We start from the raw sequence: 19,402 nt of genomic DNA, 5'->3' as shown, positions 1-19,402 counted from the left end.
AACTCTGAGAGACAGAGCCCTTAATGTAAAGCACAGTGGAGTTTCTTCTGCGGAAGAGGTTGCAGGTTATGGTAAACCAGAAAAGATCGGGGTCTAAGCTTGCTCTTACATGTAGATTACAAGATGCAAAAATAATTGTGTGTCAAGTACAGTAATATATTTAGTCTTCATATGTTTTAAAATAAAAACACTGACATGAATTCTACTCACATAGACTGCATGGCTTCCTGGATGAGCTGCATCCAGGTGTTGCGTTCGTCTTTCGAGCTGGCCAGGACCTCCATCATCTCCGGCTTCTCCATGCCTGCCGTGATGAGGAAGAGGCCGCGCTCTTCGTTAGCGACCTCCCTGACAATCAGCTTCTGGAGGGAGATCACGGTGGAGCGCTGATCCTGCAGGGAGAGAGGCAACATGGGAGGAGAATGAAAAAAGAGAAGGAAAAAAAAGAGAGAGGAGAGATGATAAGGGGAGGGCCAGGAGGGAGGAAAGGGGGTGGAGGGAAAACAAATGGTGAGGATCAGGGAAGAGGATGGAAAAGGCAGGAAGAAGGGTGGGCTAAAGCAGAGGAGGAAAAAGGATAATTACAGGAGAAAAGCGTAAGAGAAACAAAGACAAAGGGATGGATAGGGATCACAGACACAAAGGGGAGAATGAAAAAATATGGAATAAAGAGAAAAGAAGAAGCCAAATTGACATTCTGGCTAATTTTATGATTATCATGGCTGTCGGCTGATTCACAGAGCCTCTGCTAACCTTGCATTCTTAAGAGTGCCAACACTGTAAAGCACATTTTAGTACACCACAAACCACTCCATCATTTCTTTTCAAACTAGTAAAACTCCAAAGCTGTAACCACATCCCTACATTTTTTCTCCAACCACTTGTCTGAGGTTTAAAGAATAGGTTGAGTTTTTTTCCTGTGTGTTTGTCTTCCTGGTGTGACTACATTGTAAACAATAGGAAGAAAATCCACAGCACACGTTCTACAGTTTAAACCAAATCAAGTGAGTATTTTAGAGGGGAAAAAATGTTGTTGATGCAGCACAACAAGTGGAACAGAAAGATTGAGTTTGCACTAAAAATACTCCACATTCAACATGAAGAGGGGGGGAACTATGCATTCCTACATCAGTCACCTAAACATAAATGCAAATAGTCACCTTTAATTGGATACTTTCACCAAAAATACTGCAATAACTGCTAACTGCAGCCTTTATCAACAGCCGTCAGTCTGCAGGAACTTATGTGGGCTATTTCTCAGACACTTCTTTGTCAGTTAAACCGATAAAAGGTCTGGAGATTTAGATGTGGCATTTGCATTCAGAAATCCCACAACATGCAACCCAGAAGAGCTCGCAATACTATCTTTAAGCTGCAAAAGCAAAACTAACGCATCACAGAGAGAAAGAGGGGGAACATTACAAGAGACCAGATCAAGAGCTTTGTTACGTGTGGATGGGAAAAAAAAGAACACACAGCTACATAAAAAGGCCTTGATGTCCACAGAAGAGAGCAGTAGTGGATGATCACAGGATCCTTTCCATAGCAAAGGAAAGCAACCAAGCAGAAGGACTCCAAAAACACAAAAACAAAAACCCAACTGAAGACAAGACAGAGACCAGGAAAAATATTTCAGAGGAAGTCTTTTCTGTGTGATGATCATTGGTTCCAAGCTTTAGGGAGTCACTGACTGAAAGTGTTTAACATGCTGCTAATTTGTACAATTACATGTGAGTTTGAACTACAATGGCTACCATTCCTGTGCAGTTTATGTAACTTTTTTTCCCATCAACCCATGAGAAAAAAGCACTTTAGCTTTGTTTATTTTTGGGCTTCCAGCTTCAAGCTGTGGTGATGATGCACACATCACACTAGATAGAATAGAGCATGGCCACCACATCTGTGCGCCAGCAAGCTAAGAGCACTGAATGCAACAAAATAGAAAGCTGAGGTGTATTTACTGAGTGTGTAACAATTTCCTAAGAGACAATTTCTGCTTTCAAAGTCGATCATTTCTGCTGTCATTTTGATGTTTGAATCGTCATTCCAGCAAAGATATGGAGCCACGGACAGAAGAGGCCAGCCCCAGAGTAATGAAGTAAAAGCAGGTTTAAATTTTGGAGCCATTGTCACAGCGGAAGGTTGTGCTGTACAGTTAAAGCAAATATGACGAAAGATCTTTTGCTTTTCCTTCTTGTTTTATGCTTTTGTCAAACCTCTCAGCTTTGAGTTGTTCAGGCCTTTGACAGAGGCAAGGCAATACTCCCCTGTCTTAATCACTGTTACTAAGTAACAGCAGTTTGAATATATGTAACACAAAAATATGGAGCCAAATCTATAATATGCAGGTTTGGTAATAAAGCTCCAAATGTTTCAGCTGAAAACATTTAGATTCTCCTCGTCTTTTTGTTTATTTACTATCATCCATTCTCTTTTAGCTCTACAGGTCTGTGTTCCTGTAAAGGTGGTGATGATCTACGACCTGCTACAGTAGCTGCATGTACTCTTGTTGATCCACAGAACTGATGCCTATACTCTCAAAAACAAACCCTCTCCACATGGCTGCCATCCATTTCAAACCACATGTTATTCCCCTTTCTAATGTCAACAGCTCCAACTCAAACATTGCAGGCTTTTTTTTCTTTTTTACTGATGGATGTGATTATTAAGCCACCAGCCTGCCTCTGTTTCCATTCCTGCGAGTGTGAGAGAGGGAGAGAGAGTGTGGCATGCCATGAAGCTGTGAGTCCTGTAAACATGGAAAAAACAACTCAAACCTATATGATTTATCACAGCTGGGTTAAGGAGCCCAGGGCCAGATAAGCTTTATTAGGTGCAGCTAACGTGCTAGCAAGAGGCAGGCATTATTTCACAATGGGATAGCTAAGAAGGGCAGCTCCTGCTAACAGCAACAACAGTGGGAGAGGAAAATATGACAGCATCATCTCTGGCAGCACTCATGAGTTCTTCATAACTGTAGGGCAAAGGAGAGGGAAAGAGATGACCTACCAGCATGGCAAAGACATATTTCTGGTCTTTCTCTTGGAGGAAGACGAAGACGTCTGATAGGAGCAGAGCATGAACCTCTGGAAGACGACCAGAAGAAAATCAGTTGTTGTTGGATTAGTTTAAATACATCGAAATGTTAGACCCTAAAAAGACTAACAAATTTCCCATCCCCAACTCCTCACCCTTTAATCTTCCCTGGGTGTTTTTCAGCTGTAGCGCTCCATCGTGGATCAGCCGCCTCCTAAGCAGATCCTCCCTGGCGAAAATTTGCCCGTTCTTCATCATCATAATCGACTTGTTGTCCATACGGCCGTGAAATTCCTTCAGGCGCCGTCTTTTCTCGTGTTCGTTCACCTTGCTATCAACCGCCGCTATCACCTCCTTCACGAGTCGAATAGCCTCCGTCAGGTCAAAGTAGTCTTCGTCGCTCTCTGTGTTAGACGTGTGACAAGATTTTAGAAAATTTATTCTACAAGAGATTACCATAGGAATGTGATTTTAAACCAGCTGAAGCAAAAATGGAGCACCGTTACATTTGGTAGTTTAATGACTCCAATCTAACACACTTAACCCTGAACGGCTCAGACAGGTGGCGTTTAAGTGCGGCAGACGATGAAGTGACATTTTACTTCTCATTTCAGTATTTTAACCGTGGCTGCATTTACACTCACTGGAAGAGAGTACTGAAAGCTTTTTTTATGGTATTAGCTGGTCACAGTGAGTCACACATATTATTATAGAGACATCTAAGACATCTTATAATTGTGTGGATGCCCTCTAGTTGCTTCCGTACACTTTTTGGCGCTTAACTACTCCCACAGTTTTTGTTCTATTTTCACCGTTCAAATCTTAAAAAATTCTGCTCTTTCTGCTAATGCGGGCTTTGACTTTTGGTGCTCATAACTTCTATACTTTTTGAGATATTGAAATTTTTTTTTCAATATTTTTTGCCCATTTCTGCATATTATCAGTGGCCTCACTGGTTTTCCTTGCTGGGTTGACCTGTGTTTTAGCTCAGTGAGATGAGCATCCGTTCTCAGACTGGGAGGCCCGGGTTCAAATCCCGCTTATAGCAACATTTCTTTCAGTTAACAGTTAAACTTTTTTAACTCTTTTCGACACAAATTTTAGTTTTTTCACCACTTTTCAGCACAAATACCAGCTTTTTCAGCTGTTTTCAGCAAAAACCTCTTTTCAGCAGAAATTCTGCTGATTGAACTCTTTTCAGCAGAATTTTCACCTCTTATCAGCACAAATCTCAGCTGTTTTCAGAAAAAACTCTTGAGCAGAAATTCTGCTGATTCATCTCTTTTCAGCGAAACTTTTTGCTTCTTTACCTCTTTTCAGCAGAAATTCTGCTGATTCACCCCTTTTCTGCAAAATTTTTAGCCTTTTCACCTCCCATCAGCACAATTCTCAGCAGCTTCTGCTCATTTCAGCAGAATTGTCAGTCTCTCCACCTCTTCTTTGTGAGAATGAGTTTGGCTCTGTGAGATGAGTAGCCGCCTTGAGACCAGAAGTGCCAGGTTCGAATCCTGCTCAGGGAAACGTTTTTTCAACTTTTTCAGCTTTTTTCAGCAGACATCTTCAGCGTTAAGGCATCCACACAGCATTTTCCCAGGAAATGCAAATTTTTCTAGTTTGTTTTTAATTCTTGTACATGTCTAATGAAAAACCTTCATTTATAGTATGTATATAGCAAATTAAAATGATCATTAAGTTTCTTAGTAAGATGTTCGAGCAATACTTGGAGCCAGAATACCTTCAGTGTAGCTTTAACATCATTTAAGATGTTAAAGCCGTTTGATGTTTTGATAATTTTGGAGAACGCTGCAGAACAATTTAGAGATCGTGCCTGAAAAGCACAAAATGTACAGATATTTGTGATTAAGAAACAATAGTGTTTTACTCGATGATTAAAATAAATATGTCGTTCTGTATGGATTTTGCATGTTCTCCCCATGTGGGTTTTTCCACATACTTGGCTTCCTTCCACAGTCCAAACACATGGAGTTACGGTAACTGGTGAGTCTGAATTGGCCATAGGTGTGAATGTGAATGCGAATGGTTGTCCGTCACCCCTGATGTGGAAGAAAATGGTTGGATGGAAGGACGGACAGACAGAATAACTTGTTTAGACCTAGAAAAACTTTTTAGCTATCTAGACTTTTTCATTCCCCTGTACTTATGCCTTCATGTGCACACCACAAATCACAAACCGTAGTAATTGATGACTTCGCAAAGCCAACCTGTGGGCTGAATTAGACCCTCTACTCTAAGGGGACTCAAGCCATAAGAGCACCCACTGTATGTGTATATTACATTTTCTCTTTTACAAAATGCTCCGATGCTCCTTACTCTACAAATCCAAATATTTAACTTATTTTCTTTGCAGCAAAATGGACAAGAAGACTGATACCGCTTCCTTTGCATTATCTGCTAACTAGCTGCTGGCGATAGACTCATGCAGTGGACACACACCCAATACATATCAGTTTCAGCTTATGCTCAGCAGGAAAGAGAACGAGGATGGAATTATTTCTAATGAAATACATTTTTAATCAGCGTAGCTGCAAAAGCCATCTGGTTATCTAAATAAAGTGCGCACATAAAAGCCTTGATTAACTTGACAGCGGCTGAGTCACTGTCAAGTGACTCAAGCTTAACATTTATTTATAGAAAAGTACTGGGATTTTGTTTTTTAAAGTATAACAACAAAGGAGTAAAATATCAGGGTCTGCCATGAGTCAGGAAACATGGAGTCTCCGCTGGGGTACTCTAAGGATTACAGCAAAGTCACGAGTGTCCTTTAAGTCTGCAAAGTGAGGAAAACCCCAGTCAAACTGTCCCGAATGCACACTTGTTGTACTCTATATAACACTCTTGAGTTTTAGGCTCAGCATGCAACATCCTTCCCTAAAGTGGAATATTTTCCTCCTGCGTTGTATGTCTGTGCTCCAAAGCAAGAAAATATAATCTCAAACTGTGACTCTACTGTGTTATTTCCTCTCAGTACATATCAGAGTTGGCAGGAGAGACTCTTCTTAAAGCACCTTGGGGATTAAGGCAGAGCTCCCCCATCCCACATAGAACTATAAACAGGCTTTGGGGAGGGATTAGAGAGAATGCACACAGTGGGAGGCCAGCTGATGAGAGCTGCTTTAAATCAGATATAAATATGGTGTGAAATATTCCAGCTCCTCAAAGTGTGCTTGATCTATTATCCTATAAACATCCATCCAGCACATGTCTCATTTTTCTCAAAATATATGAAACTGTGTGCGAGAAATTGTACTTTTCAGGATGTTTCCTAAAACAAACGGCACACTGCTGTGGGCGGCTTTTCAGTGTACGAGCGGAGCCGAATGCTGTCAGGAAAAATATTAATAATGAGGTACTCCAGGAGTTTATTTTCTATTCTCAGGATAAAGGTGATGTGATAAATATTACTGTAGATAAACTCTCTAAATAAATATATAAATCATAGAGAATGATGTAAAGAAAATATTGTATTTGGTTTGTGAAAAGTTCTAAAATTAAAAAAGCCAAAACTGAAATGAGAAAAATGACTTAATTATATTGCTTAAATCTCCAACTTTAAATTCACACATTTTTTTCTGCACTAAGTGAAACTTAGTGAAATTTAGAATTAAGATTTAAGCAGCATCCACATAGGAAGTAAACTTGTAGGAACGCGGTGACCAGACCACAGACTTTATAAGCGACAATGGAAATAACCAGGTCAACCGACTGAAGCAGCTACCATTAACATATTTAAGGGTAGTAAATACATTAGGGCCTTGATGCATACTCAATCATGCAGGTAAGTAAATCCCCAAAAGTTGATTCTGTTCATCTGGACGTAACGTCAGTGGAAGAAACGTTTCGTCACGTATCCAAGTGACCTGACTGCACGATTCCCCAATCTTATGAACAGTACATTTGCATAATGACTGAAACCAGCCCACTGAAGGAACAATGGGCTGGGAGGCCAGTTCCTTGATCATTAACAAGGAACTGGTTTTGTTTCTACCAGTTTTATAGACAAAGTAAAAACAGTGAAAAAAGGCCAACATGAAAACACCTTTAGTGTGCTGCAGCAGTCTCTGAATCAGCACGGGGTACTTCGTTATCCTCTGGGTCACAAGAAGGATGCATTCTGGGATGCCAAGCCTCCGCACAATGCTGCTACTCATCTTTTTCTGAAAGAATAAACAAGAGGTGCTTTTAGTAAAACATGCCCACACACAACAGGTGGCAGGGTCTCACATAACCAGCGAGAAGCTGCAAAACTCATTTGGCGTAGAACAATACAGCAGTAGTACTTGAGAGGGTGTTTATTGTTATTGTTTATGACGGCGAGCACTGGCGTTTCTATAATAAAAATAAACTGCCTCGAGGGTAATACAGCTTTTATTCAAATGTCTCCGGCACATGCCCTGATTGAAATGAACTGCAGATGCAAAATAATACAACTAAAAGGAAAGCAACACAGAATAAGAACAAGCTCTTTGTTCAACGCTACTTCAAGCACTTCCATACAAGAGAAAACAATGTCAGAACTCTATTCAACAAACACAATCGTGTCTGGAAAGCCAGACATCCTGAAGAAAAATGTGTTTTCATCAAAAAGCATGAAAAGAGACTTCTCCGGAAAGTTCGTCTGCTGTATGACAGACACTTGATAAATCCACGAGAGAAGCCTGACGCTTACTTTGATGAACGCTTTGAAGCGTTTGTCTTTGGTTAGAAGGTCCTTGTGGAAGTTAACAGCTTCGTTGTGGCGACTGCAGAATCTTCCGTAAACCCTCTTCATGCTTTCACCATTTGATCCCGAAAACTAGAGAAGGAGTTGACAGATGTAAGCACACAAAAACTAATGTTGGTAGAGCAGAAATAAATAAAGGTTAAAAAGCTAACATTATTTTCAAAGCTTCAGAACTTCAAACGTGAGTTGAGACAAATGTTTGGGATTTGTGGGAGCAATATTTGACTCAGAGATTGTGTAAATTTACTTTGGAGGTGTAAGCTTAGACGAGAACAAAAAAAAACAACATTAGGCCTTTCATAACAGCCATGAACACACATGCATTCTGTCGATAACCTTTCAGAAAAAGCTCTCGTTTCTGTAAAATAAACAGTCATGTTACCTTTTAGGTTTTCTGTAAAACCAGCTTGTGTTAAATCAGCTGTAAAGAATAGAAATGAATTTTGAACCAGCCCCTGCCCCCTCTCACCTGGCTACCCAGGATGTCCCCTATCCTGCTGATGATGAAGCCTCCTTCAAAGACTCTTCCCTCTAACTGGCTCTCCTTTTTCCTCTCCAGGAGGCGCAGGAGGTGCTGTGTGTGGAGCTCAAGTAGATCATCTAGAACGGGGAAGAGCTTCTCCAACATCTGCTGCTCCAGCTGAACCTCCTTCTGCAGGCCTTTGCTGTATACTTCTGACATGATGCGCAGCGTCCGAACGTGATGCATCTCTGTCTGCATCAGTTCTGCAGGACATGAAGGGAAATGACACTTAAGCCTCCGTTATAGTCACTGACATATAACATCAGCACCATCGCCATTTCCACTTGTATGTGATTCCCTGCATGATTCTCCTAAATAACAGGTTTCACAGCTCAGAAAGAGAACAGCTTCGCTGGTGGAACAGGAAAAGAAGTAGTCGCTAACAAAGTGGTTATGGAGGTTTTTCCAAAGTTTTCTGCAGACTTTCTCATATTTTCAAACTGCTGCAGCAATCTGTGCCATCTGGGAATCCCTGCACTCATGTATCATAAGATGCCTGCAGAGACTCATGCCTCCAGCAGGTACCCAAAAGAAAATTGGAGGTGCACAATAAGCTGAAATGACAGCCACCAGCATACACCACCTGCTATTCAAATACATCTATACCCTCCCCGTATCAGAGGTGCACAGAGTTTTATAGAGTTCATAACTTTGCAACTGATCTGCAACTACAGTGGTAGGGGTCACTGCATAGCTCGTGTAAAAGGAATACGAAGAAAATTTGACTACAAATAGATTCAAATCAGCTCAGGCGCATTAAGAGTATCTCAGTGCACATTTCAATCAGGTAAAAAAAAGCCATATTAGATCACAGAGCCTGGTAGATACAACTGAAGAAAATTCAGGAGAAAGTCCTTAAGTGGGGCCCAATTAAAATACTGTAGGTTCACCCTTAAACAAAGTACATCAGGCATGAAAATAACAATGACACAGATGAAACAGCAGTGACATTTTTATTTTATCTAACACTGTTAATCGTGGGCTTAAAGGCGTTACCTCCTTTCTCGAGTTTTTGTCTGCTTTAAATAACATTGGTCCACTTTTACTAGATGCTTCCTTACTAGCTGACACACAGAAATGTAGGAAACCAGGCCAAGAATGAGCTTGATTAAAAATGTTGCTACTCCATTTAAGAAACTATTACCTTTCCTTGCTTTGCCAGTAACCATCTTCAGATTAAATTACGTTTAATCAAAGTTACTGCAGTGAGTATTATATGTGGTGATTACCGTAGATGACATCTTGTCTCTTCACCAGCTCTTTGTCCAGCTGCTGCAGGTATTGCTGATCCACACCTAAACTCCACGAGTCTGCTTCCAGCTCTTTGGCCTCGGCCTCAAACTCCCCCATCAGCTGCCCATCCATCATTTCTGTTCCTGAGTCAACAACACAGCCTGAATTAATAAAACTAACTTCCATTTATACGATAATCTACAGGTGAGAGGTTTGGATAAACCACATTAAGTTTCTGTTCGGTGCAGTATATGCATTAATCATTTATTTATTTTTAAAAAAGTAATTATTTTTTTCACATTAAACTAGCTTAAATTAAAAAATGTGGAAAATGAATTTGTGTGTGTGTGCCTTTATTAACCTTCATCAGTAAGTGATTCCATGGATTCTGTGACCTGGTTGGTTCTGTTGAGCGAGTCGGTGGACTGAGAGAGATACCGCAGACCTTTAATGGGCATCTCGTCAAACACCGGACTGAATGGAGACACGATAATAAAATTCACGTTATTAATGTTGTCTTTGTAACAGGCCATACACAGTTATGTGTATCTGTTTAAACACATTGTACAGGGGTCAAATAATGCATTAAAAACTAAACTATTAAAAATGAAATTAGATTAAGTACAGAAACATTTCACTCCAACACACACACAGATCAGCTCACCCAGCAATGTTGCTTATTGAGAGACTCTTGGAGAGGTTGTTTCCTGTGAAAGTCATGATGTTGGTGTGTCTCCGTGATGGGATCATTAAGGTGGAATGGTCCTCAGGGGGCAAGATGGCCGACCAGGGGCGTTCCTTTGTCCCACCAGCTGGACCAGAGCAAACTTAGATTACAACAATAATCTGAACACTTTTCAAAACCAGCAGGAGATCCTAACTTATCCTGACTTTTTGGGGCCTCTGGTATAGTTAGAAACCTCGGTTTCATGACAAGTCATTGCTTCCAAATGCTAAATTTAAAAAGCTAAATCACTGACAGGTAAAAGCAATGGTTTTAAGACTGTATTTTGGCAAATACAGTCCATCTTTTTCTCTCCTCACAGACTGTCTACCTTCTTAGACATAATTTATTAGGAGACTTCAGAGCAAGCGGACAGCACAAAGCTTCTCTATTCAAAGGAAAAAAGGTTTTGTCCTTTGACTAATTTAACAGTTTAAATCTGTTTAAATCATATTTATGTGTATGTGTGTGTGTGAGTGTGGCTGAATATTCTAGGAGCAACACTTTGAGCTCTGGTCCTAAGAACAACCCCAAAGAAGCACTCTGTCACGGTGTGTAGATAAAAGCTTCACTTTTTGCCAACTTTAGTGTAAGTAATTATCAGAACAAAATAAATGTGCACAAAAACCCTTCAATCTCCTCTTATTAGGGGATCAGAGAAGTTTGGCGATAAATCTGCAAATAATTACAGGCTGTGACAACTGTGTAGGCAATCTTGAGCTGGTTTCACACTCACGTTTGTTCCTCATCGTTACTGTAGGAAACAAGCTCGAATCTGGTACCGCAAACTGCTGGTTGGGCAACTAAGCAGAGAAACGGTGAGAAAAAGCATAAATGAAAAGAAAATCGATATTGGCTTCGGGACAGCAGAGTACTACAGAATCGGTGGAGGAGTAACTGCGAGGAAGCTGTACCTTCATCTTCACCTTGGCACAAACAGCCAGGCTGTCTCTGCAGCCCTTGTGGACGGAAGCATTGCAGTCTGGAAAGAAAAGAAGGAGTGAATACTGTTAGCCTGATGGTGGTGGTGGTGGGGCATGTGAGGGTGTGCGGAAAAGTGGGGGCTAGAAAATCTGACTGGTTTTTCATAGCCGGCCAGGAAACTCCACCAGCCTGCTAATGAAAGCCAGACTGGAGCAAAGCATGTGATGCAATCGAGGGGTAATGCTGCTCGTGGACGATGGGGGGAAAAAAAACAGATATGACACACACGCACGTCACCACCGAATTGCATGGGAAAATTTAAATCATGTAAACATTCTCGAATCACCATTTAAGAACAAAGTCATGGTTTTAGATTGCTGACATTTGACCTCTTCTACAGGCTGATCTGTCCACTAAACTCAAATTCTCAGTTTTTCCTAATATTCGCTCTTTATTTTTAATGCTCACATCAAGGAGGGAAAAAAATGGTGGCTGATCAGGATTTAATCATACGGGCATATTTCCAGGAGACAGAAGTCCACTCAACACACATGTGAAACCCACAAACGCACTATCAGACCTAGTCACCCAAGCTAGAATGCATACAGTGCAACATTTCCGTTCCTGGGATTACTTCAACAGCCGCTTTTAGTCTGGGTGAGAAAATAGCGCTGCACGAGTCAGAAAGGCAGCAACACTGTCAGGGCAGGGAGCTATCGCCTGAAAATGTCTCACTGTAAAAATATTAGCAAGTAGAAGATTGCATGATTATCAAAGCACCTTGATTTCCTGCAGTGATTTTTTTTTTTTACATGCCTCTGGATTTTATTAGGTTTTTTACTGCTTTTTGGTGACATTCAAATAAGACCAGCTAATCTGAGACAAAGGATCACTGTATTCCTCTGCTGAATGGACACTAGCCAGAGTACAAACCTCCCTCACTGTCTGTGGCTCTAACAATGTGAACCAGACTGACTGAATACAACAGGGGCTGTTTTTGCCAGTCTGAAGCATCTGAGGCAGATTGTGGCCAAGAGGTCTGCTGTGATCCATCGCAGAGCTTGTTTCTCCTTTTTAGGCTTTTTCTGGGCTTGCGCCAAAGACTTGTGCAATAAACTAGAACCTCTTTAGGGCTGCCTCTGCCGCTCCAGTAAAAAACAATGCAAAAAACCAGTTCTGTTGTCTGTAATCAAAGTCTGACTGGGTTGCATTAGAAGTAGCTCTTTGGGGAGTTTCGCTGCAGCTGCACAACTAACTGCTAATATAAAGTTCAGTTGGTGATTCATGTTTTCTTGCACTGTCCTTTATAATCAAATAAAGAAATTCTAATTTACTTTTTCTTTAAATTAAATCTTTTCATTTAGTGCCTAAATGTAAACACAGAGCCTTTACAGTAAACTGACTTGACCTACTGTAGGGTCTGACTCCTCTGCTACTCATGCAGTTCCTGTTCATGAGCTATGATTTAGAGATATTACCTAAATGCATCACATGCAGGAAATCAGTTGTTGTGAAAGTTAACAGATATAAACATAGCTTTACTGCTCTGAAAACAATGACTGAACACGCGTCTGTGTCACTGCTAAAGGTGTCATTTAACTGACGTAGAAACACTATTTTCTTGCTATACAAATGTGTGTCATGTCCCATCACACATAAGGCAGGCTGTAGTCCACCAAGGATATCCTCCATACATTTATGTTTGTTTTAAAAATTTCAACCAGGGTCCTGCTTTAGAACTACCTGCAAAAGGTGCCAAATAACCTCTTAACCATTTGCTCACTGTCAACTTCAGTCATGCCGGTCACCATGATTGCTATAAAAACACTAAACTACTGTAAACCAAATAATTAAATTGAGCTTGCATTGCATTAACTTAGCAGTGATACAGGTGTTTACCTTTTTTTTATTACCAAATAGCTTGAATTAATGTAACTTATAGCTGAAATATATCAGTAGAATTCAGCTGAGGGGGCACAACGCTGGTAACACAAAACAACTTTTAGCCAAGCAGCAACCCCAGATGCTACCGCTAAACGAGAATCACTCCACACAGACTCTCATTTTAAAATGCCCAACTTCAGCTACAAAGTGAACACCTTATTTTATTTTTCAAATTAACTAATTTAAATTGGCAAGTTGATATATTAAGTTGGTTTAATTGACAGGTGCGCTGACATGTACAGCTTTGGCTGGCAGCTGTCTGCTAGGCCAGTTCTTAACAAAATTATCTGACAAATAACACGGCCAGCTTTGTGGTACAGCCGTCAAAGAAGTCTGTGCTACATTTTTGGCAGGAGAAATTCTACACTGTATAATTCTGCTCCTCAGCACCAACTTAGCAGCCATTTGTGCCTGTTTGTTTGGGAATGCAGCTTGCTAACCGAGATAGCTAGCGTTAGCTGACAACTTGACTCTTTTAATCCTAATATGGTCACCTCAGGCTTTTTAAAACAAGTGTGTACCAACTATGAAGCCTCAAAATTCATAATCCAGAGACTACTGGGTAATTTCATAGACGTGTGGTCCATCATTTACATACAGTCTGTGCTTTTAGCCAAACAATGAGAACTGCTAATCAAAACAACTTTAGACTCAGCACCGCTCTTACTTAGGTTCTCAGTAACACACATAGCAAGTGTGAAGTGGATCGGATGAATGGTTGTTGAGAGACAAAGACGAGAAGAAACATAAACTAACATATTCAAACATACATATTCCTGGATTTATTGGTGAAATCTTTTCATTTCCTCTCCTTATGTTCAGCATCGTCTTTCAGAAACGACTTGCAGCTTAGTGTGCTTTCAGATAAGAAATTAAAATCTTCTAATAAAATAATTAAAGGTTATTAGGATTTAATATAATTTAAAGCTACAGCAACTCTGCAGAAAACCAACAAGACAAAAAAGGAAAAAAAACAAAGTTACTTACATGTGCAATGGAACGCATCCTTGCCATTAAAACCTTTATTGCACTGGGAGCACTGGGTGGTGTGGTTTGAGCTGACTGGTGTAAAAACATGACCGTTCACAATCTTCTTGTCCTTCTCCTTGCCCTCCTTGTCCTTCTCCCGTTTGTCTCGCTCCTTTTCCTGCACAAATGGAAATTAATTAGTTAAGAAGACAACCCAACCTTGAACTTCGCTAATTGCTTCAACTTTGCCATCCAATTAGAAGTTTCGAAGTGAAGCGTGGTGACGTGTAGCATCCACTAACATACCAGACACTGACACTGGGCCAGTCGCTTCTGTTAAATTCCAATCTGAACCCTGCAGAGCAACATTATTACTCGGATGTAGGACGCAGCAGGAGGGTTTGCATATTAAGTGATGCATTATTTATCCTGACAACAAATTGTCTCATTAAGGAACTCTTTAAAATAAAATTCAGACACTTTGAATCCTTTTTTCTGAGGTGAGACAGAAGACTCAGAGGTGGAGATCTTCAATGACCATTTATCCCAAAAGGGCAGCATATTTTCATATTACGTATTCGTTTGGTTTCTCAAGACACTCGAATACTACTATTCAAAATTTCTTATGAAGAATGAGGCATTTCTGCAGGATGCATGACTGGTGACGGAGACACACTGTCTGGGAATCACTTCTATGACCTTTCCATAACAGTGTGGGCTTTCTGCTGCCTCTGCATTAATGGATGAGATCGTCCTCAGCAGCTGGTCATCTCTGGACACTGAGCTGAATCACAATCCCATAAAGTGATGCAGAGAAGAACAGAGCTCTCATTCTCTTGGATTTACATCACAGAGCCTCCACCCAAACCCAGAGGAAATGGGAAAATGCAGTTTTCCAGCTCATTTTAATGACCAGCCCTGGGCCTCTTGGTTTGAAGGGACCACAAAGCTCTGACATACTAGAGCTCATTTGGTTCAGCCATTTCAAGATACCAAAAGCCTGACTGGCCCACGCTATGTTTCAGAGCCAGTACAACACACAGCTTTCATTCTCACTTCCTGCAACAACTGTCTAACCAGCACTAAACCACAATAAACGGCCTGAAAAAGTATTCTTCATGGCAGCAAGAATGCTTGTTTGATATCACGCCTATTGATGCCCGGGAAAAAAAAAAACAAAAACAAGAAAACGCCAGCAGTTCAACGCATTTGAAAAAGATGATTCTCTGTACTCTTTGTTTTGGCTGCAAGCATACACAACAGGATAAGTAATCACTAGTGACATCTAAACCAGAGATTTAAACAAAAAGACATTCCAGTAAAACACACTGTTAACGGGCAATGACTTCACTGGAAAAAGACATCAGCCCAGAGGAAAACACCAGCCCCTTTTAACATGATATTGTGACAGTCTCTTTCACTACAATTCAACTGGGAAACCAGAGCACTGTGTTAGCCTACCTCCAGCCAACCTTTCCATCTCAGTGAGAAGCCACGGCTCCCTGGGAAACTCCTGTATAACATCCCTGGTTGTGGCTCAGTGGCTCAAGCTACTACCAGCAAGTCTCCATTAGGAAGGCTGTGAATGAGGAAGTCACTGGCTTGCTGCGGGAGGTGCTATTTCTGCAATGACCCTTCCTTCAGTCTGACAGAGACATGATGACAAAACTGCACAAACTAGATCCCCTTCCAGAACAGTCAGACTTTCAATGTTTAACCTAAAGAGGAAGACACAAATTATCCTCCTTAAAACTGGTTCTGGTTTATTAACGACAGGAAGAAATGAGATTACCAATTCTTCAACACATTTGACAGTTACAGATGCAATCTCAATGCTCCAAGGAGAGCCAATAGACACCAGGCAAACCCATTTTGAACATCAAAGCTTTAACAGTGGCCAATAACTCTGACAGAGAGCAATGAGCTGCAGGCGGAGGGAAGCTTTTTCAGAATCCTGTTGCTTTAAAAGCAAAGTGACGGCTGAGGTTAGAGGGGAGATTATTAAACCACCAACTCTATCTTCCTGTTTTACTTCCTGTTCACCCTTCAGTGTCTCTTTGCAAGGGCTGCATATTTACAGGAAGCAAACAGACATTTCACTTCCCAATCAGAAATAAAAACTCTGTGCTAAATTCAGGGCATTTCAGACCCTTTAATCACCACATGGTACAAATTTAAATGCACGCTTTGTGATCAAAGCAGCTATGACTGGCAGCAGAAACATGGATATCTATCATTACAGCCCGTTTTTCTTTTCTAATACTTTCAGGTAGCATCTAACAGCAATTTTGATCATGAAGTAAACTACATATCAGAATAGCTATCAAAAGGTAATATGTTAATTTGTGGTTTTAGTGAAAACAGAATTTGCCTTTTGTACTTCCTGGTGCTGTGTGAGTGTCCTTTGGTTCAATATATTGTCACAACAATCACACACAGTTTATAGCTGTGTAAGGTCTACCACACAGCCCACAACTGGATATATTGGATATAAAAATGCTGTATAATTACATTACTGCTTATAATCTGTGAATTAAATGTAAGACTATTTAATACCTTCCAAGGCCTCTTTTTTGGGGAGAAGATTGAATGCAATTATTTTTACTTTTAAGCACCCACAGCTACCCCGTTGAGTTTTAAAGTCTTGATACAGACAACTGTATTCCTAAATCATATTAATGGCTACTGCAATACAGTAAATGCCACTTCTGCAATTTAAAGTGAGCAGTGCTGAGCATTGTGATTTTTAAATGCAGTACTGTACAATAATTTCCATGTCATAATAGTGTTGAAGCCATTGTTTCACTAAAGTGTCAGTGCACCCCAGGGCAGCTGTGGCTACAATGTAGCTTGCCATCGCCAGTGTGTGAATGTGTGTGTGAATGGGTGAATGACTGAATGTAGTGTGAAGCGCTTTGGGGTCCTTAGGGACTAGAAAAGCGCTATACAAATGCAGGCCATTTACCATAAAGTAACTTTAACTGATCGATATTTCAACAAACTAACAGCATATTATTGTCACCCTGTGACAGGAATGGAGACACTGCAGCTAGATCCCCTAACAGAGTACGAAGGGCAGGAGAAAGAAAGTCTGCTTTGACCACATCTTACATAGAGGCTTATCTCTCTGAGAAGACATTGCTGTGAGGCGCTTGGGAAATTTGAGAGTGGGAAGTTGCATCTAACAACGACTTGGGCAAAGGCAGGACATATAAGGAGCTTTTGACCCAGAGGGGCCTATTCATAGTTCTTAGAACTTTTTAAAGGAAGTCTTTTGTGTGGCGTTGCATGAGGGACCATCAAAGTTCTCAGAAGCTCATTTGTCTGTCATTTTTTACCTCCTACTTTACGGTTGATCCTCCAGCAGAAGGGGAAGCTCTAACTGACATAAGTGTGTGGTCTGAATGCAAGCATGCATTGCAACATGATGAACGTCTTATTTGTAAAAAGAACACGTAAACTTAACATAGAAATTACAGCAAAACCATCAGTTAGCTCTTAAACATGAAACACAAACAGTTGAGCTGGCAGGGAAGACCAGGCGTTATTAAGCCTGTGTGCTACAGAGGAAATAAAAACTCCTGTCACCTCCTTGAAGGAAAACAAAAGTACTTCCTCTCAACTAACTTTTTCGCATAGAGTGAAGCCAGCGTAAGGAGAAAATAATGACGCTAGAATAGAAACTAAATGACACATTCATCAAAGTGAAGCTTAATTGGTTTGGTTTACTGCATGTTATCCTTGGAAAGAGCCATGCATTTGTTTGTAGAGTAGATGGAAAGGATTTGTTAAGCCTAGTTTATGGTCATCTCATTGGTTGTTTTGCATGCCAACTGCAAAGCTGCAAAAGTACAATCGCGATTTGAACGATAGGTATTCAAGAGAGTAGTAAGGACCCGAGATTCAGGAGCACTGTTATAAGCGTAGAAGCAAAGAAATTGGAGGTTTTTCCCACAGTTTTCTCTGGAGAGTGTCATCTTTTCAAACTCCTGCAGCATCTCACATTGTATCGGAGAATCTCTGAGCTCCTGTACTGATGTTTATTTGAAATGGTGGTAAAGACCAACATGATCTTACATTCATGCCTTCGACCTGCCTGCACCCGGTTCCCAAAACAAGGGGTGCACATCAATCTGAAACACCAAAGCATGACTCAGTTCTGATGCCAACATTGGCTTACGCTGCCACACGTAAACAGACTTTAATAAGGATTCTGGATCCTATTACCAGCCACAGTGGGAGCTCTGCCTGAGGTTTGTCTGTGATACACCTGACATAAAAAGACAATTAGCCACTCGTAATGTTATGTTATTTTAACTTAAATCAGAATGCAAGGCATCTGCCATCAGGAAACTCAAACGCACAGTATGCTCCAACTTATTCTTGTGGTTGTAGTTTAGTTGTTGCTATGCTAATCGCCGCCTGCTTAATACACCACGCACCTATTGGGAGTTGTAGTGAAAACAAAGAAAAGAAAAAGAGGACAAACATGTGTAGAACTGCCTATAACAGCCCTGCTGTGAGACTGAAGCTAGTCAGGGACCAACAGAACAAGAAGCTTAAGATATATATATATGTGAATACTTGAAAACTGTGGTTGGGCATTAACTGCTCACTGCTCAAAGGGGATACACTTGTAAGAAAACACTGAAGGTGGTTGCCTACTGAATGAACTGTAAGAAGCAGACTACAGTGAAGTGTAGTCAAAAGAAGAAAAACTCCATGTTCCCTCACCCTGGTCTTTTTGTACATCTTGTTCTTGAGGTAGCTGAAGGTCCGGCTAACTTTTGTCACACTCTTTCCCTCTGTGTCACTCCGCAGAGGCCCAGGCTCCTCCTCTGATATACTGGAACACACAAACAGGTTTAATTTCATCTCCAGCAGCTGCATTCACACAGCATACCTGTTCACACATTGTGAAATGGTTCTTTGAAGCACCATAAAGGTCTTATGGAATAATTTGACCACTACTCCACACTGCTCTTTATAGGACTATAAAAGGTCCTCCAAGCAATGAAAGCCTGAAGAACAATTTTCTGGTAAAATGTAAGCGCAGGATTAGACTGACCTGTATGCTAGTGACCCAGAGGTGCTGGAAAATCTCATACCTGGAAAAAAAAAGGAGAGGAAGTGAGTGGCAGGATAGTAAAAACAAAAAAATATGTCTTTAGGGGCTGACCGCACTTTTCTTATTTTTCCTGATTATAATTGAGAGTAAGCTACAGATTTGGCTCCCTAAAGGTAAATATGCAACACTTTAGGTACCCTTGTACAGCTGTGTGACAACTGACAACCCACTGACATGACT

At 40.8% G+C, this 19,402-nt stretch overlaps 1 protein-coding gene across 10 annotated transcripts in view; it reads right to left on the bottom strand.

Annotated features, from left to right (window-relative positions):
• akap13 (A-kinase anchoring protein 13) overlaps positions 1–19,402 on the bottom strand; it is a 122,134-nt gene that overhangs the window by 20,124 nt on the left and 82,608 nt on the right. For 9 of the 10 annotated variants that reach the window (XM_026174621.1, XM_026174648.1, XM_026174664.1 and 6 more), the window contains 14 exons: positions 19,163–19,202; positions 18,829–18,940; positions 14,113–14,272; positions 11,172–11,239; positions 10,994–11,060; positions 10,198–10,345; positions 9,895–10,007; positions 9,530–9,676; positions 8,247–8,503; positions 7,724–7,849; positions 7,094–7,211; positions 3,192–3,440; positions 3,010–3,086; positions 211–392 (listed from right to left, as the gene is read on the bottom strand). In XM_026174621.1, the coding sequence (XP_026030406.1) occupies positions 211–392; positions 3,010–3,086; positions 3,192–3,440; positions 7,094–7,211; positions 7,724–7,849; positions 8,247–8,503; positions 9,530–9,676; positions 9,895–10,007; positions 10,198–10,345; positions 10,994–11,060; positions 11,172–11,239; positions 14,113–14,272; positions 18,829–18,940; positions 19,163–19,202 (1,864 nt within the window). Of the gene's footprint in view, positions 1–210; positions 556–3,009; positions 3,087–3,191; positions 3,441–7,093; positions 7,212–7,723; positions 7,850–8,246; positions 8,504–9,529; positions 9,677–9,894; positions 10,008–10,197; positions 10,346–10,993; positions 11,061–11,171; positions 11,240–14,112; positions 14,273–18,828; positions 18,941–19,162; positions 19,203–19,402 lie in introns of those variants that run through there. The other variant, XM_026174697.1, reaches the window with a different exon arrangement.

This window comes from Astatotilapia calliptera, chromosome 1 (assembly GCF_900246225.1).
Source record: "Astatotilapia calliptera chromosome 1, fAstCal1.2, whole genome shotgun sequence".
In the NCBI taxonomy this organism is placed as follows: Eukaryota; Metazoa; Chordata; class Actinopteri; order Cichliformes; family Cichlidae; genus Astatotilapia; species Astatotilapia calliptera.
This window is presented reverse-complemented; position numbering and strand designations above follow the sequence as displayed.